General features: G+C 44.3%; 1 protein-coding gene across 1 annotated transcript in view; it reads right to left on the bottom strand.

Annotated features, from left to right (window-relative positions):
• SCN1B (sodium voltage-gated channel beta subunit 1) overlaps positions 1 to 27,707 on the bottom strand; it is a 59,928-nt gene that overhangs the window by 14,987 nt on the left and 17,234 nt on the right. The window contains exon 3 of the mRNA XM_063436797.1: positions 4,242 to 4,408. Coding sequence (XP_063292867.1) covers positions 4,242 to 4,408 — 167 coding nt within the window. The remainder of the gene's footprint in view (positions 1 to 4,241; positions 4,409 to 27,707) is intronic.

The following is a 27,707-nucleotide window of genomic DNA, read 5'->3' as shown; positions in this document are numbered from 1 at the left end:
CTCTGTATGCTGACTGCCAGGTGTAAAGGGCAGAGCTTATAACAATGATTGACAGGGAGCTAAGATGCAGGTGGCTCTCTCTATACTGACTGCCAGGTGTAAAGGGCGGAGCTTATAACAATGATTGACAGGGAGCTAAGATGGAGGTGGCTCTCTCTATACTGACTGCCAGGTGTAAAGGGCGGAGCTTATAACAATGATTGACAGGGAGCTAAGATGGAGGTGGCTCTCTCTATACTGACTGCCAGGTGTAAAGGGCGGAGCTTATAACAATGACTGACAGGGAGCTAAGATGGAGGTGGCTCTCTCTATACTGACTGACGGGTGTAAAGGGCGGAGCTTATACCAATGATTGACAGGGAGTTAAGATGGAGGTGGCTCTCTCTATACTGACTGACGGGTGTAAAGGGCGGAGCTTATACCAATGATTGACAGGGAGCTAAGATGGAGGTGGCTCTCTCTATACTGACTGCCGGGTGTAAAGGGCGGAGCTTATAACAATGATTGACAGGGAGCTAAGATGGAGGTGGCTCTCTCTATACTGACTGCCGGGTGTAAAGGGCGGAGCTTATAACAATGATTGACAGGGAGCTAAGATGGAGGTGGATCTCTCTATACTGACTGCCGGGTGTAAAGGGCGGAGCTTATAACAATGATTGACAGGGAGCTAAGATGGAGGTGGCTCTCTCTATACTGACTGCCGGGTGTAAAGGGCGGAGCTTATAACAATGATTGACAGGGAGCTAAGATGGAGGTGGCTCTCTCTATACTGACTGCCGGGTGTAAAGGGCGGAGCTTATAACAATGATTGACAGGGAGCTAAGATGGAGGTGGCTCTCTCTATACTGACTGCCAGGTGTAAAGGGCGGAGCTTAAAACAATGATTGACAGGGAGTTAAGATGGAGGTGGCTCTCTCTATACTGACTGCCGGGTGTAAAGGGCGGAGCTTATAACAATGATTGACAGGGAGTTAAGATGGAGGCTAAGAGATGTGGGTTTCTACATTAAATTGTATCTTCACAACTTTTAATCTCTCAAATACCAGAGTATTATTACTGATTATGTATTCGGTTGTTATTGTTGGAAAGTAAAACCGCTATAAGAATACCTCCATTAATATTAAAGCTGTGTTTCCTGAGATGGATTGGAAGATGAAAGGACTTTTATCTCTCATTAGCAGCGAGGAGAAACACCACCGAACACAGAACCAAAACTCTAACTGGGGCTCACGGGAGAGGTGGGGAAATGTTAAAAGTTGTCCTATTTGCCGTACTGTGATTGTGAATTCAAAACATTTATTAGTTGTGTTAGTTATTATACACATGCTAGATGGATTTGGATTTAAAGGCACACTCCAAGCACATAACACTACAGTGGTTATGGTGTTTAGTGTTTTTTTTTTTATTTGACATCAATTTATGTTCACTAACATCTGATCTCTGAGTCTATAGACTTATACACTGAACAAAATTATAAACGCAAAACTTTCTTGTTTTTGCCCCCATTTTTCATGAGCTGAACTCAAAGATCTAAGACTTTCTCTATGTACACAAGAGGCCTGTTTCTCTCAAATATTGTTCACAAATCTGTCTAAAATCTGTGTTAGTGAGCACTTCTCCTTTGCCGAGATAATCCATCCACCTCACAGGTGTGGCTGATTGCTGATGCTGATTAGACAGGATGATTATTGCACAGGTGTGCCTTAGGCTGGCCACTATAAATGGCCACTCTAAAATGTGCAGTTTTATCACTAAGCACAATGCCACAGATGTCGCAGGTTTTGAGGGAGCGTGCAATGTCCACCAGAGCTGTTGCCCATGAATTGAATGTTCATTTTTCTACCACAAGCCATCTCCAAAGGCTCTAATTATTATTATCGCCATTTATATAGCGCCAACAGATTCCGTAGCGCTTATCTAATCAGCATCTTGATATGCCACACCTGTGAGGTGGATGGATTTTTGTGTACATAGAGAAAGTGTTAGATCTTTGAGTTCAGCTCATGAAAAATGGCTGCAAAAACTAAAGTGTTGCTTTTATAATTTTGTTCAGTGTAGGTCACATACTCAGAGCAAGAAGATGACTATAACTGACCCTATCATTCTACCTCCTTTTCTCAGGACATCAAACATTATATCACCCAGAATGCATTACAATTCTATGTGACCATAGTTGTAAAAGTAGCCATGATATTTGAGATGTTTTATTATTCCAGTAATGTATTATGCTCATCATGCTTTAGACGTGATAAAGGGAGGAACTCCCAAACACTACAAATTAAATATCTTTTAAAAGTAGAGCAGTCACCATGGAAACCACTGGAAAAGCAGATACATTGAATTGGTTTCCATGGTGATTGCTTTACTTTTACAACCATGCCTCATTTGTCCATTTGTGACATTTATATAAATTAAAGGTACATTGCATGCATTTAATTATACTTGTTTTGTTTCATTGGAGGTATATCTAAAAAATAGTTTATAAACCCTGAAGACAAGACTGTAAGCCCTCCCCTTTTAACCCCACCCAGTCTTTCTGTGGCTGTCCAATCACAGACTTCCTAATGCAGCTCAATGAGATGTCTTTGCAAGGCAGGTGCTCTGAGCAATTGCTGTCTTTGACTCCTGGGAAATTAAAGGAGCACTATAGGGTCAGGAACACAAACATGTATTCCTGATCCTATAGTGTTAAAACCACTATCTAGCCCCTTTGGACCCCTCTGCCTCCCTAAAGATAGTCAAAATCAAATCTTATATGTATTCAAGTCTGAAGCTGCTGCCTTTGCCTGTGAACTTCCTCTGACCTCTGATATCATCAGAAGTGGTGGCCTGATCCAATCACAATGCTTCCCCATAGGATTGGCTGAGAATGACAAAGAGGCAGATCAGGGGCAGAGCCAGCATGATTCAAACACAGCCCTGGCCAATCAGCATCTCCTCATAGAGATACATTGAACCAATGAATCTCTATGAGGAAAGTTCAGTGTCTGCATGCAGAGGGAGGAGATACTGAATGTTTGGATGCATTTTAGGCAGCCATGACCCAGAAAGGATCTCTAACAGCCATCTGAGGAGTGGCCAGTGAAGTTATCACTAGGCTGTAATGTAAACACTGCATTTTCTCTGAAAAGGGACACTCCAGGCACCCAGACCGCTTCTGCTCATTAGAGTGGTCTGGGTGCCAACTCCCACTACCCTTAACCCTGCAAGTGTAATTATTGCAGTTTTTTTTATAAACTGCAATAATTACCTTGCAGGGTTCACTCCACCTCTAGTGGCTGCCTATAGTTTATAGTACAGATTTTCTGTGCTAGAGCTTCGCTGGACGTCCTCACGCATGCGCATTAGACCCCCCTGGCCGGCGGGCGGGATCAGTCTCGCCCACCTGCTGACGTAATGAAGAGGAGGAGCGGCAGCGACCCGAAACCACCGCCGAGGGACATTGGCGGGGGTCTCAGGTAAGTGACTGAAGGGATTTTCACCACTTCAGCAACCAGGGATTGGGAGGTGGGAGGAAGAGGGGACCTGCAGTTCCAGGAAAACGGAGTGCTTTCCTGGCACTGGAGAGTCCCTTTAATGATTCTACTCACCAGAACAAATTCAATAAACTGTAGTTGTTCTGGTGACTATAGTGTCCCTTTAAAGGGACACTCCAGGCACCCAGACCACTTCTGCCCATTGGAGTGGTCTGGGTGCCAACTCCCACTACCCTTTACCCTGCAACTGTAATTATTGCAGTTTTCATAAACTTCAATAATTACCTTGCAGGGTTAACTCCTCCCCTAGTTGCTGTCTACTAGACAGCCACAAGAGGACACTTCCTGGTCCATAGCACAGGTTTCCTGTGCAATAGCGTCGCTGGACGTCCTCACGCTGTGCGAGGACCTCCAGCGTCGCTAAAATCCCTATAGGAAAGCATTGAAAAGCATTTTCAATGCTTTCCTATGGAGAGGTCTAATGCGCATGCATTAGGTCTCCCCAGCCGGCGGCGGGATCAGTCTCCCCCGCCTGCTGGCGTAATGAAGGGGAGGAGTGGCGGAAGAAGAAGCAGCGATGTGGGACACCCCTTCAGCAACCAGGGATGGGAGGTGGGAGGGAGAGGGGACCTGCAGTGCCAGGAAAACGGATTGTTTTCCTGGCACTGGAGAGTCCCTTTAAGGTTTAATCATGGTCGTCGGTTCCATACGGATGATTTATTAACAATAAAATGTATACATTACACAATTTCATATAACACTTACCCGGTCATATTCTTCTGTCCCCTTTTCTTTGAACAACCATTCAACGAACGTTACCGCTGTTGTCTCTCCTCGTTTTTTACATGAAATACACCGGATCTTAAATTCATGCCCCAAAACGGCTTCGGTCTCAGAGTCCACCTCCACGCAGCCTGCCCAGCAGCAGCTCACTGAGCACAGGGAAAAGTGAGAAAGGTTTTATGGATTCATTACAGGAACAGCAATTACCAGGAATTTACACTTAATTCAAAGTTCATTTTAAAATTTAGACCAAAATTGTCAAACAAAAAATTGTCTGTGCCAATTCTGTTTTTATTTCGGCTATTTTAGCCTTAAATTTGAAATTCACTTTAAATCGTTAATTCTCACTTTAGTGAACAACTCTTTAGGATTGATAAACAGCAATTATCATTTACTGGGAGACACTAGGGGACACTGAGAGACACATGGGAATACAGACACTTGGGGACACTGGGAGACACATGGGGACACTGGCAGACACAGAGACACATGGGGATATAGACACATGGGGACACTGAGAGACACATGGGGACACTGGGAAACATGGGGATACAGACACATGGGGACACTGAGAGACACATTGGGGAAACTGGAGACATGGGGACACAGACACATAGAGATGCTAGGGAACACTGGCAGACACAGAAACAAGGGGACACTGGGTGACACGAGGGGACGCTGGGGGACACTGGGGGACACTGAGAGGCACATGGGAATGCATACACATGGGGATGCAGACTCATGGGGACACAGAGACAAATGGGGATACAGACCTATGGGGACACTGAGACACATTGGGACAGTGAATGACATGGGACACTGGGAGACACAGACACTAGGGGACACACACATGGGGACACAGACACATAGAGACACTAGGGGACACTGGGAGACACATGGGGACACTGGGAGACACATGGGGATACAGACTTATGGGGACACTGAGAGACACATGGGGACACTGGGAGACACATGGGGACACTGGGAGACACATGGGGATACAGACTTATGGGGACACTGAGAGACACATGGGGACACTGAAAGACACATGGGGACACTGAGAGACACATGGGGATACAGACACATGGGGACACAGAGACACATGGGGACAGTAAAAGACATGGGACACTGGGAGACACAGACACTAGGGGACACTGGATGACACTTGGGGACTCTGGGAGACATGGGGACACAGACACATAGAGACACTGGCAGACACAGAAACTAGGTGACACTGGGTGACACTAGGGGACACTGAGAGACACATGGGATACTGAGAGACTAGGGGAGACATGGGGACACTAAGAGACAGGGAGACAGTGGGAGCAATCTGTTTTTGGTGATTTTACATAAATTTCTCTTATGTCACTCCTTGTGATTTACATCTTATGACATATATAATTAAATATGCAAATCAGTATCACTGGTATTTTTTGCCAAGAAAGGTGGCAAACCCTATATATAATATATATTTTATGATATTTTGAAACAAAGAGCATTTTGCAATGCTTATCCAAAAATATTAAATTATTATTATCTTTATTATTATTATGTTAAATTGAGGTCTTGAACCCTAATCTCTCCTGGAGGCAAAACCAGAAATTGCTTAGACTGGGTCCAAGGGCTTGAAAAAGACACTAGATTCATAGTTTTTGCCACATTCTCAAATTTCATTAGAACCAAATTCTGCATTTTAGTCAATGGCCAGAAGGTGGCAGCAAATAACCACCATGGCTAAACTCTTAAAAGCTGGAGTCCCAGCTGAAACTTCAGAATCTGCATCCTTCCCCGTAGTGGGTTTTATCAATCAGTCATCTGCATCATCAGGTGGAGAGCACCTCCCCTGCCTGTGGGTCCCAGCACAGGTCACTCCCTGACCCAAGCTGGACCTTTATAAATGTCCGGTCACTTCGTGTGGCACAATCGCATCCCCTCTGTGCCAGTGATGCCAAATATGTCCCAACCCCCTGCCATGTGGTGTTACTGGGCAAAACGCCACAAGTTTCTGTGAGTTAATTCCGCACCTGGCAGGCAGTCTTTACCGGTGCTAATTATTACATGGGCTATAATAAACCAAGGATTCCTATCGTAGCAATGTTGGACTCCGAGTTCTCCTGCCGGTCAGTCCTCAAACATTTCTGTAAAATAGAAGGGACATTCTGGGTAACTCCGACCATGGCTCGCAGAGGTTGGAACAGCTAGTTCTGCGTCTTTGCTGCCATAGATAATTTATACTCTGCTTTTCATAAGCAGTTCATTTGTATGATGTCAGCAGTTAATTTGTATGATGTCAGCAGTTAATTTGTATGATGTCAGCAGTTAATTTGTGCGATGTCAGCAGTTAATTTGTGTGATGTCAGCGGTTAATTTGTGTGATGTCAGCGGTTCATTTGTATGATGTCAGCGGTTAATTTGTGTGATGTCAGCGGTTAATTTGTGTGATGTCAGCAGTTAATTTGTGTGATGTCAGCGGTTTATTTATGATATCAGCGGTTCATTTGTATGATGTCAGCAGTTAATTTGTATGATGTCAGCAGTTAATTTGTGTGATGTCAGCGGTTAATTTGTGTGATGTCAGCGGTTAATTTATGATATCAGCGGTTCATTTGTATGATGGCAGCGGTTCATTTGTGTGATGGCAGCGGTTTATTTATGATGTCAGCGGTTCATTTGTGTGATGTCAGCGGTTGATTTATGATGTCAGCAGTTAATTTGTGTGATGTCAGCTGTTAATTTTTATGATGGTTAGTTTGTATGATGTCAGCGGTTGAGTCAGTTCATTTGTATGGTGCACAATCTTTGCCTACACAGGAGGGTAATTCACTGTAACTAGCGCAGGTATCACCGATGACACGTAGTAAAAGCAGATTTGGCTATATAACCCTCTCATACAAGCTTCCTATGCCAGTCTGTCTTGTTCCATCTCCATCAGCCAGTTATACCGCTTGCTTAATGCATTACATCTGCTGGTAAACACAGCTTCCTAAACAATGGACACGTAACACATTAAGCATTATTTTTGTGTGTTTTTTTGTCATAGCTTTGCCAAACAGTGGCTTCCTCATCCGAGGTTTCTGATTCTCAGAGAGCTGGAGCACTGCATGTCTGCCTGGCACAGAGCAATATCTCGTGGGCATTATATTGACTGGGGCACAGGGACCCACATGGCAGGAAATCTCTCATCAACAACTGTTTACAAATACATTCCAGGAGAAACCAGGCCATCTCTCAAACAGTTAATTGGCCACTTAGCGTTTGACTCAGGAGAACGCTTGCAATAAAGGCTGTGCTGTCCATTTGCAGATAGATTAATACTATATCAACTGGTGGTACATTTACAGCTTTTAGAGCCTGACGTTACATTAGAGGAAATCTCACACTCGTACAAGGGTGCAGGGAATGTTTTATATATTAATATAATCGGTAATTGATGATTATCCTTATATTATGATACATTAGTCTGGTGCTGAATGGAAATGGTGATACATTGCACATTGATTCAATGCATCTCTATGAGGAGATGCTGATTGGTGCAGCGTTTTGCAGCCAATCCTATGGCAAAACATTGGATTGGCTGAGATCATCAAGCTTGATGATCTCAGCCATAGAGGCTGGGCCAGTCAAGAGGAGACCAGCACGGCGTGGGGAAAAATAAGGTGAGTAAAAACACCATTCCCTTGAGAACGGAAGGGGTCTGGTAACCTACACACACACACCATGACACAGACAGACAGACACACACACACACACACACACCATGATACAGACAGACACACACACACATACACACACCATGACTGACATACACTCACACCATGACTGACACACACCATGACAGACACACACACACACACACACACACACACACCATGACACAGAAAGACACACACACCATGACAGACACACACACACCATGACACAGACAGACACACACACATACACACACCATGACAAAGACAGACACACACACACACACCATGAGAGACAGACACACACACCATGACTGACATACACACACACCATGACACAGACAGACACGCACACACACACCATGACTGACATACACACAGACCATGACATAGACAGACACACACACACACATACGCACACCATGACTGACACACACCATGACAGACACACACCATGACAGACACACACACACACACCATGACACAGACACACACACCATGACACTGACACACACACCATGACACAGACAGACACACATACCATGACAGACACACACAATGACAGACAGACAGACACACACTATGACAGACCCATACAGTCACACTGACAGACAGACTCACACATTATTGCTTGTATTGATACCTGTGGGGTCCAGTGGGCGACCGGCAAGGGGATTGTGCAGGCGGGCAGCATGCTGGGCCTCACGCCGGGTCGGCAGGCTTTTGCATCCGCCAGCTTCTCTTGTGCTGTAGGTGAGTTGCTGTGGGGAGGTCTGCACTCCAGGCGTCTCCAAAATTCTTGACATATGCGGTCAAAGTTGGCATTAAAGTGCTCCCTCCAGACTTCCGGGTTCTCCTGGGACCTCAGAGGTAGTGGCTCGGCGGCCATCTTAGATGTAGCGTGCGGGCCACACTTAGGTTGAGTACTCCCCCATTGCTGGTGTGAGAGTCTCTCCAGCTGGGACCGGGATGACCCCCACCGGTCCAAAGGGGGGGGATGCATGGCGTCGGGATGGTTGCCGCTTGGCGCGGTCTCCACGGCGGAAGAGCGGCCGTCTCTCCCAGCCATTAAGCCGCCTTCCGCGCTAGGCCTCAATGCGGGTTGCTTTATGCCTCGGCGGAAAACTCGGAGTTGGTCTCCTCTGGTTCCCACCCGTTTGTGCCGTGAGCCATCATTGAATTAGGCTACTGGAACCCCGGTTACAGGTTAAATATATCGCTTTTAGCCTGTGCGTCTGGCTAGCTCGGCTGTCAGGCCCCGCCTCCCCCTAAAATGTTTATTTTTGATTAAGTTCATAACTTTAACACTAAAGGAAGGATATGAAACATTTAAATACATAAAGAGAATCAACACAGTAAAGGAGGAGACTATATTTAAAAGAAGAAAAACTACCACAACAAGAGGACATAGTCTTAAATTAGAGGGACAAAGGTTTAAAAATAATATCAGGAAGTATTACTTTACTGAGAGGGTAGTGGATGCATGGAATAGCCTTCCAGCTGAAGTGGTAGAGGTTAACACAGTAAAGGAGTTTAAGCATGCGTGGGATAGGCATAAGGCTATCCTAACTATAAGATAAGGCCAGGGACTAATGAAAGTATTTAGAAAACTGGGCAGACTAGATGGGCCGAATGGTTCTTATCTGCCGTCACATTCTATTTTACCTCAGAGGTACTTTCACTATTGTGTGCTCCTTTTGTGTCTTCATTTCCTATGTGCACTATATTGAAGGATTTTGATCCACAGAAGAGGTACAGTTCAACATACTGTAAGCGATGCACTCGCACTTTGATGTTTGTGCTATTCTGCTTTGTGGCAGATCTTGCACCATGTTTGTGGATTAACTGGCGGTTGACTCGAAAATTACACCCCCTGGCTTCCCCTACCCTCTCCAAGCACCTACAGCATTGAACGCTACATTTCCAGGCCGTAAAACTATTGCAGGAGCCCAGGACAGCCACAATACTTCAAGCAGTCAAAGGCGCCAAGTTCATGGTACTCTAAGACACCCTGGTGCAGTGCTGCTGCCCGGTGAAACTAACCAGCATTCCTGCAATTTACCACCTAGGAGGTGGAGGCTTTTTGGAGGGGAGGTAGAAGAGAGAAAAGCTGACAATCGCTATTCGGGGGCTAGGGGGAGCCCCTTTCTCTACGCCGTGAACAGACAGTTTCAATGACAGGCACCTAGCCACAGCAGCCTGGAACTCCATGCCAAGTCAAACTTCATTCGACAACCTGATCCGGTCACTTAATGGACCCTTTGCTTGGGGGAACGAGACCTATCCGGTGATGTATAATATGTTTTATTATTACGGCGCCCTGGTGTCTGGGGATTGAATAAAGTTAGCAGCACTTAATTAAATTATCTTCCCCACCTAGAGGCACCAGGGTAGTAACCCATTGTGCCAGTTTGTTGCTATTGTCCCTATATATACCACTGTTTGGTGGCAAAAAAGTGTGTTCTTGTACCCTACACTATGTGTCGTCTAGTGTTTGGGGTCGATTAGAATCACTGAAGAGCAACTTTCTCCAGCTTGAAGAAATACTATAGACTAAAGTACTCAGACTGAGTACTGAGCTCCGTCACAGCTGCTGAAGAGAGCAGAAAGGCTAGTTTCTAATCTGAGCAGAGCTTGCAGCCAGACACAGGAAGCCCGGGGGGAATTACAGTAAATGCCCTCGAAAGATGAGTCCTTTTAGGATTTGGTTTACATTTGTTAATATTTTATTTATATGGGACATTAAATATGGGGGTCACCTCTTCTCACTGTGAAGACTCAGTGCATTATTGGAGGAATTGCATTGTGCGGAGACAGTGACAAAGCTTTAATACAGAGTTTCAGTGAATCAAAGTGTGCATGGTGTGCCTGCTAATGGATTGTCAGAGGGCAGAACTCAAGAACCTTAGCTTTTTGCAATATCTGAGCAGAAACAGCAATTTCCACTCACAATTACAAAGGAAAAAAAGAGCATGTGCAGAGCTGATCTGATAGAGCCTCACAGAGCATGTGCAGAGCTGATCTGATAGAGCCTCACAGAGCATGTGCAGAGCAGATCTTACAGAGCCTCACAGAGCATGTGCAGAGCTGATCTGATAGAGCCTCACAGAGCATGTGCAGAGCTGATCTGATAGAGCCTCACAGAGCATGTGCAGAGCTGATCTGATAGAGCCTCACAGAGCATGTGCAGAGCAGATCTTACAGAGCCTCACAGAGCATGTGCAGAGCTGATCTGATAAAGCCTCACAGAGCATGTGCAGAGCTGATCTGATAGAGCCTCACAGAGCATGTGCAGAGCTGATCTGATAGAGCCTCACAGAGCATGTGCAGAGCAGATCTTACAGAGCCTCACAGAGCATGTGCAGAGCAGATCTTACAGAGCCTCACAGAGCATGTGCAGAGCTGATCTGATAGAGCCTCACAGAGCATGTGCAGAGCAGATCTTACAGAGCCTCACAGAGCATGTGCAGAGCTGATCTGATAGAGCCTCACAGAGCATGTGCAGAGCTGATCTGATAGAGCCTCACAGAGCATGTACAGAGCTGATCTGATAGAGCCTCACAGAGCATGTGCAGAGCTGATCTGATAGAGCCTCACAGAGCATGTGCAGAGCAGATCTTACAGAGCCTCACAGAGCATGTGCAGAGCTGATCTGATAGAGCCTCACAGAGCATGTACAGAGCTGATCTGATAGAGCCTCACAGAGCATGTGCAGAGCTGATCTGATAGAGCCTCACAGAGCATGTGCAGAGCTGATCTGATAGAGCCTCACAGAGCATGTGCAGAGCAGATCTTACAGAGCCTCACAGAGCATGTGCAGAGCTGATCTGATAGAGCCTCACAGAGCATGTGCAGAGCTGATCTGATAGAGCCTCACAGAGCATGTGCAGAGCAGATCTTACAGAGCCTCACAGAGCATGTGCAGAGCAGATCTTACAGAGCCTCACAGAGCATGTGCAGAGCTGATCTGATAGAGCCTCACAGAGCATGTGCAGAGCTGATCTGATAGAGCCTCACAGAGCATGTGCAGAGCTGATCTGATAGAGCCTCACAGAGCATGTGCAGAGCTGATCTTACAGAGCCTCACAGAGCATGTGCAGAGCTGATCTGATAGAGCCTCACAGAGCATGTGCAGAGCTGATCTGATAGAGCCTCACAGAGCATGTGCAGAGCTGATCTGATAGAGCCTCACAGAGCATGTGCAGAGCAGATCTTACAGAGCCTCACAGAGCATGTGCAGAGCAGATCTTACAGAGCCTCACAGAGCATGTGCAGAGCTGATCTGATAGAGCCTCACAGAGCATGTGCAGAGCTGATCTGATAGAGCCTCACAGAGCATGTGCAGAGCTGATCTGATAGAGCCTCACAGAGCATGTGCAGAGCTGATCTTACAGAGCCTCACAGAGCATGTGCAGAGCAGATCTTACAGAGCCTCACAGAGCATGTGCAGAGCTGATCTGATAGAGCCTCACAGAGCATGTGCAGAGCTGATCTGATAGAGCCTCACAGAGCATGTGCAGAGCTGATCTGATAGAGCCTCACAGAGCATGTGCAGAGCTGATCTGATAGAGCCTCACAGAGCATGTGCAGAGCAGATCTTACAGAGCCTCACAGAGCATGTGCAGAGCAGATCTTACAGAGCGGATCACACAGGCTGTGCTCGAGCCTTATTTACTAAACCTGAGAGAACTAACTGAATTGTAAATTATATCCTGGAAAAATCTCCAGCTCAGCTATTGTAGCAGCTTGGCAAATGTTGCATTTTAATTCCGGGGGGGGGGGGGGGGGGGGGTTACATTAAAGTATTCCTGCCCTGTATAAAAGGAAAGTCTTTCCCACTCTCCTGGATTTTACTCATCAATGATTCATCCATTCTTACAATAAGGAAACATTTTCAGAACCTGCATTTTTGCATTTTTCTCTGTGCGCTAATAAAGCCGCGTGCGGTAACGCTGGTATTAATGGTGGGAGGGGGGATTTGGGAGTTCGCACTAATTGAGAATTTAGGAGAATCACTAAGGGACTTGGAAAGCTTCAGTGCAAATAGTCTATATGGAAAAATGAAAAAGCAGTGTGTGAGTGCTATGAAGGCAATAGAGCACTCAGTATAGCAGCACTAAACCACAGTGATACAAAAAGTACGCCCAAATATCAAAAATGGTTACCAAAGAAGGGCGCTAAACTGATAGCAATAGATATTTACCAGAGCCCTATCACCCCTGGATCTGGGTGTGTAATACTCCACTTGAGAGGGAGAACTCTCACACTGTGTAGCTCCAAATGGTATTGTAACGGACCGTTTCGCTCACAAGAGGATAAAAACCATTTAGGCAATAATCCCCTTCCAGATAGACAAGCAGCTACTGCAATAACCAATCTCCCAACCTGTAAACTGCCCGAATTCACCAAATCCCGAACAAGAGACACACTTGAATTCCCCAATCTCCCGAACTGGAAACACACGAACACTGAAATAGCTGAACAGGAAAAGCATACAATCCACTTACACTCCTGGCAATCAGCATACAATCCAATTCCCCCAAATACGAGACAACACTTTGAGGGTTAAGCAGAATCTGTTTAATGAGGGCTACCTGCCCAGTATTTATGCAGGTCTCCCACCTGGTGGACACTCCCCTAGGGGACCAAATGGGAGACTGTAACAACAGACAGACATGTATCATTTTAGGACATACAGCCACAATATTTTCCCACAATGCATCCTGGCTTCCTCCCCTCTGCCCTGGAGATAATTGAGAAGTAATTCAATTATCTCCCAGAACAGAAGCAAGACTCCATTATGCATGTGGTGAACACAGATACAATATTATTTACAATACACAAAGTTACTTTTTATACATAAAACACAGACATGTAACATATCCCCAGATAGCTCAGGTCTGGGTGCACATTATTAGGAGAATGGCACTCAGACCACACGAATAGTTTAATTGCCATGGAGCCAAAGTCTTTAATTACACGAATAGGCTCCATGGCATAGCTATCTGGGTTAAAACATTCACATAAAATAAACTACCGAAGTTCCAGGTGTTTGGTTGAATTGTCCCGAATAGGAACCAGGGGGCTGGAGGCTCAGCAGTGCCTGCACGTAAAAGTGTCCGCTTTTAGTGCATGAAAGCCGGGCAGAAAAGCGTTGGCTGCCCGGGGAGCTCCAAAACACCGCCATCGTGTGGCGGCTAGGTGTAACCGCGACCACCGCGACCACAGTAACAGTCAATTAAGCTGCGGTTAACCGCAGCTACTGGGTGGTCAATTGCCGGCACACGCTTGTTAAGCCGCGGTTAACCGCGGCTTTAGGGAGGTAGATGGAGGGCACACTCCAGCTTCTGGGTGGCCAATTAACAGCGCCGGCCGGCTTCCCACGGCTCTGGGGAGGCGGATAAAAGGCTGTTTGTTTGGTAGATAGAATCTACCGAATGGCTGTGCAGAAAGGAAGGAATAAATGCCGGTTCATAATCCAAAGGCAGCAGGCGGGCAACCAGGCTTCTCCAGTTCACAGTGGCAAGGTTGGTTTCGCCACAGGTATGTTCACTGGAAACTGATGGTTCTGTGCAATATAGGACAGAGAGAGGCAGGAACCTCTAATTGAATAGCATCTTGACCAATTTTTTGGAAAACAAAGATTACAAACTCTTACTTAGCGAGTGGTGGGTTATGCTGACATAACTACCCACGAGCAGTGTCAAAAGGCAGATAACCTATTTGGGGCCTTTATCCGAGCCATTCTCTGAATGAATGTAAAATAAACCTTGTTATTTAAGACTAATTAAATCGTACACTCTGCAGCCTAGGAATGTTCGTTATTAATATCCCGTTAGATTGGAATGGTTTCACACAGTCGATAATCTGCTTTATTCAGTGATATCAATACTAAGTGCTTTTGTTCTATAATAGGGTAATGCACGTTTTTATAGCAGGTAAATTACTGAGCGCAGAACAATATAAGAAAATTAAACCCGTTGCTTCAATCCGCGGAGAATGGAAAGCACTTATCACACCGGTGAAGTGTCATTTTTTATGCCTGCAGTGTTTGGGTAAAAAGGTTGCTCATTCTGCTGTGCACGCCATCTTAACGTTAACCCTTTCTGTTGGTCAGCACTGTAGCACTAAAAGGGTTAAAGTTATGGCATCTATTCTACTTTCTAAATAATGATTGGACCACTCACGCGCAGATTTTCAGAAATGATGTGGAAGAATTGCTGGGTTTGCATTTTTCTCCAAGTCTCTGCTCCCTCCTTGTCTGCATCCCTCCATCTGTTACTGTCTTTCTGTGGAGTATTAGGCTTCAAAAACCAGCAACTCCCTCTTCTTCCATGATCCCAGCGGCCCAAGCCAGGGACACAAATAATGCACTCAGCAGAAATCGCATTAGCCCGGCCAGCGGATATTGAATGCTACATACACGGCATGTACACACGCACACACATGCCATCATTCTATCCAGGAAGCTTTGTGCACATTGTAGGTCTAATAAACGCACCCAGACCACTGCATCTCAATCATGGTGTATCTCAGTGCTGTATCTATGTGACGTATCTCAATGACGTGGTCGGGGTCCCAGGTCCCCTCGTTTAACACAGCCATGTAAAACATTGTCATTCTTCAGGAATAGCAAAGTTTTCATCACAAGGTTTAAATGTAAATGAAAAACTCTGATATTTTCACAAGATCGTCTCATAGAGATTATCTGATCAATGAATACATTGGCATAGCTGCTGTTTTCAAATAATATTTATCATCATTTGTATTTATGGAGCGCTGTTCTAATGATTCAAAACTATTTATTTACTAAACAAATTAACAAATATTTTTTTTAAATAGAATTGTGTAATATGGGCTAAAATGGCTTATCTGTGACTGTAGTATAACTGAGTTTGTGATTTTTTTTCCAAGTCATCTATTTTGGCTGAAATAATAAACCCCGGGTTAATTAACTGTGCCGTCATGACAGAATGCACATTAGAGCTAAGTAGTGCACAGGCAGGATTCATTTTACAAAGTTAGTGAGTAATACGAGATGAAATAAAAGACTCCAGTCTATCACATTCAGCATTTTACACATCTCTCTTCTGCTGCTGACCTAGAAGAAGTTGAACACCCAAACTAGTAAATCAAATTGTGGTAACCTTCACTAAAAGTGACATTCAGATTTCTCATTGGATTAATAACATGATTGTATCCTCCTGTTTTGTTAAAAAAAAATATCCAGACCTTTTTACAGAAATCTACTAAATTGGATCCAGTAGAATACTCTATCTTTCTAGCTCTCACTGCAATTTCACTCCTTTGCTCTAGGTGAAATCTTTCTTTTTTTATATTCTAGAAATCTTGGATTTCCCTTGTCCTTCATTGTTGTCTCCTGACCATGACATCTCTCTGATCATCCGTTTACCTGCTGTCTCTCTAGCTTCTGACCTCAGCCAGCTACCTGACTCCTATTTCTGACTGTGCTTGTACTTTCCTACAACACCGGTGTCATACCCTGAGTCACAACCACACTTTCAGGTCATCCTTTCAACCACTGGCTCATAGATACAATGTCTCCATGTGTTCACCTCATGGTAAGTTCTATAATTGGCCTTTTTCTATCTCCAAAGAAGCACTTCAGACTGGGGTTTTTGCCTTCTTTTGGATCAACAGCAAAAACAAATGTGAGGAAGGCTGAACTTGATGGACACAAGTCTCTTTTCAGCTATGTAACTATATGTAACTCTGCTCTCACTTTCTTTATTGCTAGTTAATTCTCTCTATCCGTTGACCATCCGTTCCTGGCGTTATTTTTTATCTATCGCTAATGAATGAGATCCTGGCCTCTAATTGCTGGAGATGGAAAAGCCCTGTTTTCACTTCTTGCAAACGGTGTCAGATTTATGAAAACGTGTAAATTGCTGAGTGGAGCGGCTCTCTGCCTGTTTATATCCAGATTGCGGATGCTGTTTGGGGTGATATCCGCAGATTGTAGGTGTTTTGTGGGAATTCTCCAGAGAAGAGGTAGGAGTGAGAATTCTGTTTGCAGAGTAATGACCCCCATCCACTTAGTTCTGCTTCCATACATTGAGGTATGTACCGCACGTGGAATAATGTGGAAATGCACATTTTGGACCTAACTTTTAAGCTACTTTCTCCTAAAATGTATAATTTATTTTCCAATTGTTCACAATTTTCCATTTAGCAGCAAAACAACATCTCTTTGGCTGCTCCAGTTGCAGACAAGATTTCTTTAGGGCACGTTTGCTTTTTTAGCAGACTGCAGCTGAAGTAGACTAGCAGTACACCATTTAGCGAATACACCCAGTCTAAACACTGCGCTGTATTGCAGAGTAATAAAACAGACACCTAATGCGAACTAACTAATGGTGAAATGAACAGGATGTTATGTTATTAGCAGAACACGCTGAGCACGCAGGATGAATTTCAACGCGGCCTTAAGTTGTTGCACCTGTTTTCGGAGATCTCTACACATCTATCATATGGGGAGCGATGTGAACACTACGATAGCTTGGTGGGGGGGTGAGAGAGAGGAATACGGAGACAGAGAGAACGTGTAAGGCCTGGGAGAAAGATGTATGAACTGGAAGGAAATTGGGACACATTTACCCCAGAGCCTGTCGCATGGTGTTTATGTATTTACAAATAAACGGCAAGTTTAAAGCATTTTGTTTTTGTGCTTTGTCAGTGTCAGTCCTGAATACCCCCAGCAGCGCTCGTTTATGGAATAGTGTAACCTGAACACAGGTGGGACATTCCTTGTCTGTCTGTTAATTTAGCCCACCTGCATTCAAGGAAACACGCCTGGCCTGGCCTGGCTACTGGATATCTTCCCTCCCTGGGTTATTAGGAAGTGATGGACCTCCTATCAGCCATTATCTCCTTCATCTCACATTTAACCCTGAAACAGTAAGCTCTCTGCCAGCCCGTCTGTCAATGTGTGCCATCATTTCTGGGCATTTCTGCCCATGTGACTCTGCATCAGCCATACTCAGCACCTGGGCATCGCTCCTTGGATGCCTGTCTGCCATCAGTGATGTGAAGGTCAGTGGTGTGCACCTACCTCTGACTCCACCCTAATTTGTATCTTCCCAGCTGGAAGAGAGAGAGCAACATTTTCATAGACAATAGGTACAGCCCATTCACTGACTGGAGACATTTTATCAAACTCTTCACCCATGAATTCTACATTCTGTTGGGACAGGGCACATCGGGGAGTTTAATGCCACCAATGTAAAGTTAATTAAAGTTAATTAATGCCAGCTGATCCTTTAGCATCACAGCCACGATTTACAATTATTACCACTGACAGCCACTTGTAACCTGTAGAACACGATTGCTGAAATGCATGCTAAAATACCTGCTACCGCTACAGCTAAGAATTATGGGAGTTGTAGTTCAATGGCAACTAATGGTAGTTTCCTGCCCAAAAGAGAGATACTCACTGAATGTCATTGAGTTTAAAAAAAAAAAAGCATTGTGTGACTCTGTATGTTTTACACGTTCTGTCTACTTTTGTAAAATACACACACACTAACACACACACACTAACACACACACACACACACACTCACACACACACACACACACACTAACACTCACACACACTAACACACACACACACACACACACTAACACACACACACACACACACACCAACACTCACATACACTAACACACACACACACTCACACACACTAACACACACACACACTAACACACACACACTAACACTCACACACACTAACACACACACACACACACTAACACACACACACACACACACACACACATACTAACACACACACACACACTCACACACTGCCCAGCACTGTGTCATGTCCCTGATCAATGTCAGAAATCAGCTCTGTGTTTCAGACTATACTTCCGTCAGATTCCCCTGACAACTTAGGAAGGGAAGTAATTATTATGATTTTTAGAATTACATTCACTCTTTCATCGCCAATCGGTAAGCAAGGACATGGTAACAAAAAGGGTTAAAGGCTCAATTTGGCAAGATTACCCATAGCGTGGGTGTCCGCCCAGAGCCCAGGGGTTGGACAGGGGCCCCGGAACTATGAATCTGCTTGGCCCGATTCACCATCCCTATGTGAGGACTAAATGGAGCCCCATTGGATCTCTCTCTCTCTCTGTGGCCCTCTATAGTGCAGCGGGATTTGTTGGCACTTTCTAAATAATAACTGTAACGGATCGCCTGGCACCCGACTGGGTACCTCTGTTGAAAGATGCTCCTAGCGCTTCCTGAGGGCTCCAGCAGACACCTCCAGACACTGGACGACACTCAGTCCTGGGAACTCTGGAACCTCATAGGGAATTAGCTCTAGTCCTTACGAGGACTTTCCCCGTTGAATCTCCTGCCAGCTGGAACCGCAGACACAGGAGCAAATCTTCTTCCCTCCAATAACTGGACGACACACAGTTTGGGAGTGTAAGCAGGAACAGACAGAGCTGTGGCTTTATTGGTTCTTATATACACATTTTTACACAATGTTGCCACCCACATGGTTTTGTAGAACAGCCAATCAAACACGTATAATACAGTTAAACACTCCCATTCATTCCCACAAAATCCTCCCCTCTGCCTGTGATATAATTACTGGACGCAATGGGTTAATGTAATTATCAAGGCAGGAAAATACACAGTTTTACACAATATTCATAACTTTAAAAGTACACATCACACACATATTCTGAACCAGCATACGCAGTATACAAACATATGTCAAAATCATACAAATTGGTCCAGTGGTTCAAAAGTTAGATGGAAGTCCTTTTTGACCGACTGCAAGAATGTTTTTTCTGCCCCAAATCAGTTCCACAGAGTTAGGCTGTGCAGCCGGTCTATCTTCTCCTCTATCCTGGAGATAATTGGCATAACTGGGTGTGGTAAGCCAATTATCTCCAGATACAGAAAATATCTCCATTCACAACAGCAGCAAAAATACACAAAAATACATCATTCCCATTACACTGAACAGAGCCCCCACATTCGACCTATCCCCAGATAGCTTGGATCTGAGCGCTCAATATATACGAACAGTGCTCAGATCCCATGAACAGAATAAAATCGCCATAGGGTTAAAGTTTAGCACGGGCTGATGAGAGGTTGAGGAGGGACAAAGCAGCCAGTTTCATTTAAAGGGCCATACACCCCAGGGCCATAATCACAGGGCAGGAGGCTGGAAAGCAGGCCTTTCCTGGACCAAGTGGCGAAGGGCACTTCGTCACAGTAACAATAATATGAGCACAGCGGGGAATGTGAGTAACATTTCCAAGGATACACTGCATGTAGAGTAGATCTATAATACATGGCTGGGGGCTTCCTTGATGCAGAGATACTTTAGACATTTGCAAATTACATTTTCCAAAGAATTCACAAACACAGAGGAATACATCCTTATAAACCTGACTAATGATGTACAATGTAATTCATATTAAATATACCATGAAATAACATACCCACCGACACCCGGCCTAGTGTGTGCAGTGTCTGTGTGAATGAATGTGCAGATTACTGTGTGAGTGAATGTGTAGATTACTGTGTGAGTGTCTGTGAATGAATGTGCAGATTACTGTGTGAGTGAATGTGTGAGTGAATGTGTAGATTACTATGTGAGTGAATGTGTAGATTAATGTGTGAGTGTCTGTGTGAATGAATGTGCAGATTACTCTGTTAGTGAATGTGTAGATTGCTGTGTGAGTGTCTGTGCGAGTGAATGTGTAGATTACTATGTGAATGAATGTGTAGATTACTGTGTGAATTTGTGTGTGTGTGTGTGTGAATGAATGTGTAGATTACTGTGTGAATGAATGTGCAGATTGCTGTGTGAGTGTCTGTGCGAGTGAATGTGTAGATTACTATGTGAATGAATGTGTAGATTACTGTGTGAATTTGTGTGTGTGTGTGTGTGTGTATGAATGTGTAGATTGCTGTGTGAGTGTCTGATAATAAAACATCTGTCATTGCATCTGTATATTTTTGTGTGTATAGTGTGAGCATTAGTGCATGTTTGTAATCTTGTGTATAGTGTCAGTTTAAAGTGACTATATGTTCTGACACTATTTTAATTAATTTGTACATCATTTATAGAGATATCGGTGGCCAAAAGTTGTATGTATTATATGGTGCCTCTCACAATGCAATATTGCGCACAGGAACGTACATGCACATATACCATGTTTGTCTGAAAGAGATGTGACAACAAATAACCAAATACAATACTCAGTAAGGAGCCTGATAGCATTTCTGGGGATGTGGCTTCCTAAAAACGTCAATATAAAGACTGGCAAATTGCCCACATAGAAAGTATACTGTAATAAAAACATGTGTTCTATACAGTGAATGCATCGATGTAGTGTACTCCGTGAGCCCACATCCCTCTAGTCACTTTCCTAGCTGTTAGCATGTAGCCATAAAGACTGGGCGTAGGAGAACTCCATTCTAGTCATATATTGTATATTAGTAACAAACTGTGCCACACACACAGTAATAATCCTAATCCAGAGCCCATTGACATATGCCATGAAAGCATGCTGATACCGGAGAAACTGACGGAAGCCAAGCACAGAGAGATGGACACAGGTTTCTTCAGGAAGGAAGAGATTCTTTATTGGATCACCGATCGGGACTCAGAGGGACTAGCGTCACCAAAATACAGCAAAGTCTGAGTACTGAATACATAGAGTACATTCCTTATATAGCACTGTAGCTCCTCCCACAATTAACTACACCCACACATACCCTTAACCTATTTAATGAATAGAGTCTAAACTCATCCATCCGGTCTAACCACGTGGCTCATCTGATACAAAGGAGAGGGACGCGTAATTCCAGTTCTTACATTCCTGCACCTGGTCAGTACAGTGATGACAGTATCTTAGCTACGTGTAATTAACCAACTGATACTACAAACACATATACATACATATGCCTTGTGGCAATCTTAGCCTGCTAAACTTGTATTTTACTGGAATTACATCACATTCCCCCCTTTGATGCCTCTGATATTTCACAATTACTTGAGGCATCACTTAACCTTGGTTTGCATATACCTCAGGTTACCATGAACCAGACCAGACTTATCTTATGATGTGAATCTTCAACATTCATCTTCTTGCATTGGTTCTCCCTGATCTAGAGCCTTATACTTATATATCGCCATTATCTGTGCAGCAGCCTTCCTCTCTGCTATACTTCCTATCAGGCTTTGCACAGACCTAACTACTAAGGGTATAAGACACGGTAGGAGTAGACACAACAGTAAAATCAGTAGGACTCCACCTACCACTGCCTTAAGCCCTCCAAACCACTCATACCAGCTACCAAACCAACTACTTGGATTGTACCCTTTCCATACCTGAGTAGGCACATGCGCTAGTTTAACCATATGGCTAGTAAGCTCAGCTATTGCTTGCCCTTCGTCATCTATTTGAAGACAGCAATTACTTAGGTTAAACTTCCCACATACACCTCCCTCTACTGCCAAAAGGTAATCCAAGGCTAATCTGTTTTGGTAGACTGCTGTCCTCATCCTGGTGTTATGCTTCGCTAGAAGATTGAGCGCTTGTGATGTCTCATTTGTGATAATCTCAACCACCGCCTGTAATCTTATAATACGGTTGAGCATATAAATAGGGGTTCTATAACCAAAGGTACCATCCTCAGCCCACGTGGCTGGCCCATAATAATCTATGATACGCTGGGGAGGCCATTCATCATCTTCCCAGGCGCCTATCTCTATGGGTCCCCTTTTCTTCCTATGATTCACATCATACACTTTAACACCTAAAGTCTCACCTGTTTCAATCGGTAACAAGAAGAAGGATGGTTTGAGCATACCCAACACACATGCCCCTTCCCAGTCCTGTGGCAGCTCCGAATAGGCTTTCTTACCACAGATCCAGTACAAATTTGCTGGGGCTCTCCAAATAGATGTGATGGATAGATCAAACCACACATCCTTTAAATTGGCATATCTAGCAAACGGGTTAGATGGTTCTGAGACATTTGAAGCCGACCACCAAGTTGTATTCTTTGTATCATCATCATAAGCTTTTTGCCCTAGACAAGTTAATTCTCCTACAGAAGTATTATACATTATTCCTTTCCTTGCTATGCAAACATAACCTATGATGGAGGTCTTTAATCTCCACTCAGATTTACCTCTAACACTCATATGATAATCGGCTTGTGTAGATATTAATTGGTCAACTGCCTCAGAACCGGACATTACCTCCTTTGCTTCCCAAGGCCATTGGTCTCCCATGTTAGTACCTCCACACACATAGCAGTTGGTAACATTAAGACTACCGGCAATACTTTCAGCTAGATCAATGAACAGGTTTTTAGCATTATGGGGGATCTTATTATCTATACTCATCTCTTCGTAAAAGGAATGGTATACTTGATGAGTCTGGGAGGATACCGTATCAGTCTCTATTCCTATAAACAATAATGTCCCAGGATCTAAACCCGTCCCGTATATTTGAAACCCAAATAAATTTCCATACTTATCTAAGAACTTGTCGGGGTTATTAATGAGTATATGGACTGGGTTGCATTCCATAGACTTACAATAAGGGCTAGTCGGCAACTTAGTCACTATCATGTCTTTGTCTACTGTCTGTCCCCAAGTTGCCCACCCCACACAAGACCAATATGGGCAAAAGTTATAATCTCTATTTGGGCATCTAGGACTTACATATTTATTTTTGCTACTGGGACAAATATATTTATCGTTAGACCCATACGTCCTCTCCCATCTAAGATCCCCACATACATTCCACGGCTTTCTACCACTCGATATCGCTTTACACGCATCAAATAGCAGAACACCCGAAGAATGTACGGATTCTAACACCGTTTTATTAATTAGGGTCCCCTGAGGATCTCCATTCCTGAGAGTCAACCAAATTGTACGAGGTTGATACTCCGGACTGAAGCACTTAGGTTCTCCTACTCCTAAATGGCACACACTATAATCTATATTTAAGTATCTACATCTCGATACATCTCCTTTACACTCGTATTGTGAATGCCAAATTAGGGTTTGGGAAATATGGTTACCTGTTCTCGTAGTCTTAATGCATACCTCACAGCTAGGAGTGTCGGTACCTCTACCTTCCTGAATATAAAAACACATATAAATAAACACTATCAAAAGCACATCTTTCGCCGTCATCCTCAGTCTTCGTCCGTGCGATGGCGCCTCAGCTTCCAGGATGTGAGGGGCTGCAGGGAATGGAGTTCTGCTCATCTTCACAGGTGTCCCTTCGAGACTTTCCTGGCTTATACACTATGTGATGGTAAGCGGACAGGCTTTATTATGGCCTTCTCACTCACACCTGTAACAATAAAATTTGTAATCCACAATAATTCCTCGTTACTCCGACTGAGTAGTGCGTTTTAACCGGATCTTGCAGGGATTCTCTGGATCTGCTGTAACTTGCCAAGAATCGACTGCTGCTGGTTTAACCCTGGAGTGATGTATCCACGGAGTCACTTCTGCTACTTTTATTGCTGTAGGGGTAGACAAAAGAACAACATAAGGACCTCTCCACTTGGGCCCTAACGGTACATTATTCCACTCTTTAATCCACACTTGATCTCCTGGATGATAACTATGAACAGGGGGATAAATATTCACAGGTAATCTATCTTGTACCCATTTCTGTACCTCCTCCATAGTCTTACCCAACTCTACAACCTGCTGCCGGGTAATTCCTTCTCCCAACTGACTCAAGTCCCCCCTTAAGTTACCAAGTACGGGAGGTGGTCGCCCATACATGATTTCAAAAGGAGAGAGGCCCATCCTTCTGGTAGGGGTACTGCGGATTCGCAATAAGGCTATAGGTAAGAGAACGTTCCACTTAAGTTGGGTTTCCTGACACATTTTAGCCAACTGGTTCTTTATAGTTCTATTCATTCTCTCTACCTTACCAGAACTCTGGGGTCTATATGCAGTATGAAGCCTCCACTTTATACCAAGCATATGAGTCAGTTGTTGTAGGCACTGGTGAACAAAAGCTGGACCATTGTCCGATCCTATAGAACAGGGTAGTCCATATCGGGGTATTATTTCTCGTAGCAGGAATCTCACAACTTCTCCTGCTTTCTCTGTACGAGTAGGACATGCTTCTACCCAGCCTGAATAGGTGCACACAATTACCAGCAGGTAACGATGTCCACCCGATTTAGGCATCACTGTAAAGTCTATTTGTAGATCGGACATGGGGAGTCCCCCCATAAACTGAACTCCTGGTGGCTTTACTGGTCCTTGTCTTGCATTATTCTTAGCACACGTTACACATCTGCGTACAATGGCCTGAGTCAAGTTGGACAATCTTGGTATGTAGAAATGTTTTCTAAGAGATTCTTCAGTACTGTCTCTCCCAGAATGTGTCCCGTTGTGATAATTTTGGACAATTTCTACCGCTAGCGATGCTGGTATAACTATTCTTCCATCTTCTAGCTGATACCACTTGTTCTCCAGATACTTTCCCGGTTCAGTCTTTAACCACTCCTCTTCTTGAGCTGTATAAACTGGAGTCCATTGGGACAGTGGAGTTGGTATAAGAGCAGCTATATGCCCTACATACTCCTGTCTTCCTGATTCAGCAGCACGCTTAGCTGCACTATCTGCCATCCGATTTCCCTTGGTTACATCACCATCTCCTCTCAGATGCGCTCGACAATGTATGATACCGACTTCTTTCGGCTCCCACACTGCTTCCAATAGTTGTAGGATTTCAGCTGCGTACTTGATTTCTTTGCCTTCTGAATTCAGTAGTCCTCTTTCTTTATACAAAGCTCCGTGGGCATGAGTGGTTAAAAACGCATACTTAGAGTCCGTATAGATATTTACTCTTAAACCTTCAGCCAATTGTAACGCTCGTGTTAGTGCTATTAATTCTGCCTTTTGTGCTGATGTTCCTTTCGCCAGTGGCCGAGCTTCTATCACCTTGTCTATTGTTGTCACTGCATATCCTGCATAGCGGATCCCTTCTTTCACATAACTACTGCCGTCGGTGTAATATTGAACATCGGGGTTCTGGATGGGAAAATCACGAAGATCTGGTCTACTTGAGAATACTTCATCCATTACTTCCAAACAATCATGTTGACTTTCAGTAGGTTGTGGCAAAAGGGTAGCTGGATTTAAGGTGTTTACAGTCTCTAAATGCACTCTTGGGTTTTCACACAACATTGCTTGATACTTGGTCATACGGCTATTACTAAACCAATGATTTCCTTTGTAATCCAACAACGTCTGTACTGCATGTGGGACTCGTACATAAAGTTCTTGACCCAGAGTGAGTTTATCGGCTTCAGCTACTAGCAGGGCGGCTGCAGCTACGGCTCTTAGACAAGGTGGAAGTCCGCTGGCCACTGCATCCAATTGTTTAGACATGTAGGCAACAGGTCTTTGCCATGATCCCAAGTACTGTGTCAATACTCCCACAGCCATTCTTCTTTGCTCGTGTACATACAGGTAGAATGGTCGTGTGTGATCAGGTAGACCTAATGCTGGGGCACTCATCAAAGCCTTCTTCACATCTTCAAATGCCGTTTGCTGTTCTTGGGTCCATAGGAAGGGGTCGTGCTCTGTACCTTTGATAGCTGCGTACAGAGGTTTTGCCAGTATCGCATAGCTGGGAATCCATATCCTACAGAAGCCTGCTGCCCCCAAGAATTCTCGCACTTGTCTTCTATTCTTGGGTATTGGTATTTGGCAGACAGCCTCTTTTCTCTCTGGCCCCATAATTCTTTGACCTTCAGAGATATGGAATCCTAGATACTTGACAGTTGGCAAACACAACTGAGCCTTCTTTCTAGACACCTTGTATCCTGCCTTCCAGAGAATGTGTAGTAGATCGTGCGTTGCTTGCTGACAGATTTCTTTTGTAACTGCTGCTATCAACAAGTCATCTACATATTGTAACAATACACACTCTCCTGGGATGGACTCGAAATCCAATAGATCTTGACTTAGGGCTGAACCAAATAGGGTAGGTGAATTTTTAAACCCTTGGGGCAGTCTTGTCCAAGTCATTTGGCGTTTTGAGCCCGTTACAGCGTTCTCCCATTGGAAAGCGAAAATACATTGACTTTCTGCGGCAATTCGGAGGCAAAAGAAGGCATCTTTGAGGTCTAAAACTGTGAAGTAAGTAGCCCCGCCCGGAATTAAAGCAAGCAGGTTATATGGATTGGGTACAACTGGATGTATGCTAACAACCGCATCATTGACTGCTCTTAAGTCCTGCACAGGTCGATACTCATCTGTGCCGGGCTTTTGAACAGGCAGCAATGGGGTGTTCCAGGGGGAAGTACAGAATTTTAGGATACCATACCGTATGAACTTATCCAGATAGGATTGGATGTTCTTCTTAGCCTTCTGCGGAATGTGATATTGTCTTAGGCTCACTGGATAAACCCCATGTTTCAGTTCAATTTTTATTGGTGGAATATTGCGGGCCAGTCCTGGTGGGTTGTTCTCTGCCCAAACTCCTGGTATGTTAAACAATGTCTCATCACTCCTAGGGTTTTGGCTAGTCAACACTGTATAAAGTCGCCACTCTTCTTCCTTTGGTACGGATAAAGTCATAATACCTGAAGGTCCATTAAACTTTAAAGATGTTGTTCCATCTGGTAGGAACGTAATCTGCGCTTGTAATTTGGATAGCATATCACGTCCCAGCAATTGGACTGGACATTCAGGCATATAAAGGA

Source organism: Pelobates fuscus, chromosome 11, assembly GCF_036172605.1.
Source record: "Pelobates fuscus isolate aPelFus1 chromosome 11, aPelFus1.pri, whole genome shotgun sequence".
NCBI classification, from domain to species: domain Eukaryota; kingdom Metazoa; phylum Chordata; class Amphibia; order Anura; family Pelobatidae; genus Pelobates; species Pelobates fuscus.
This window is presented reverse-complemented; position numbering and strand designations above follow the sequence as displayed.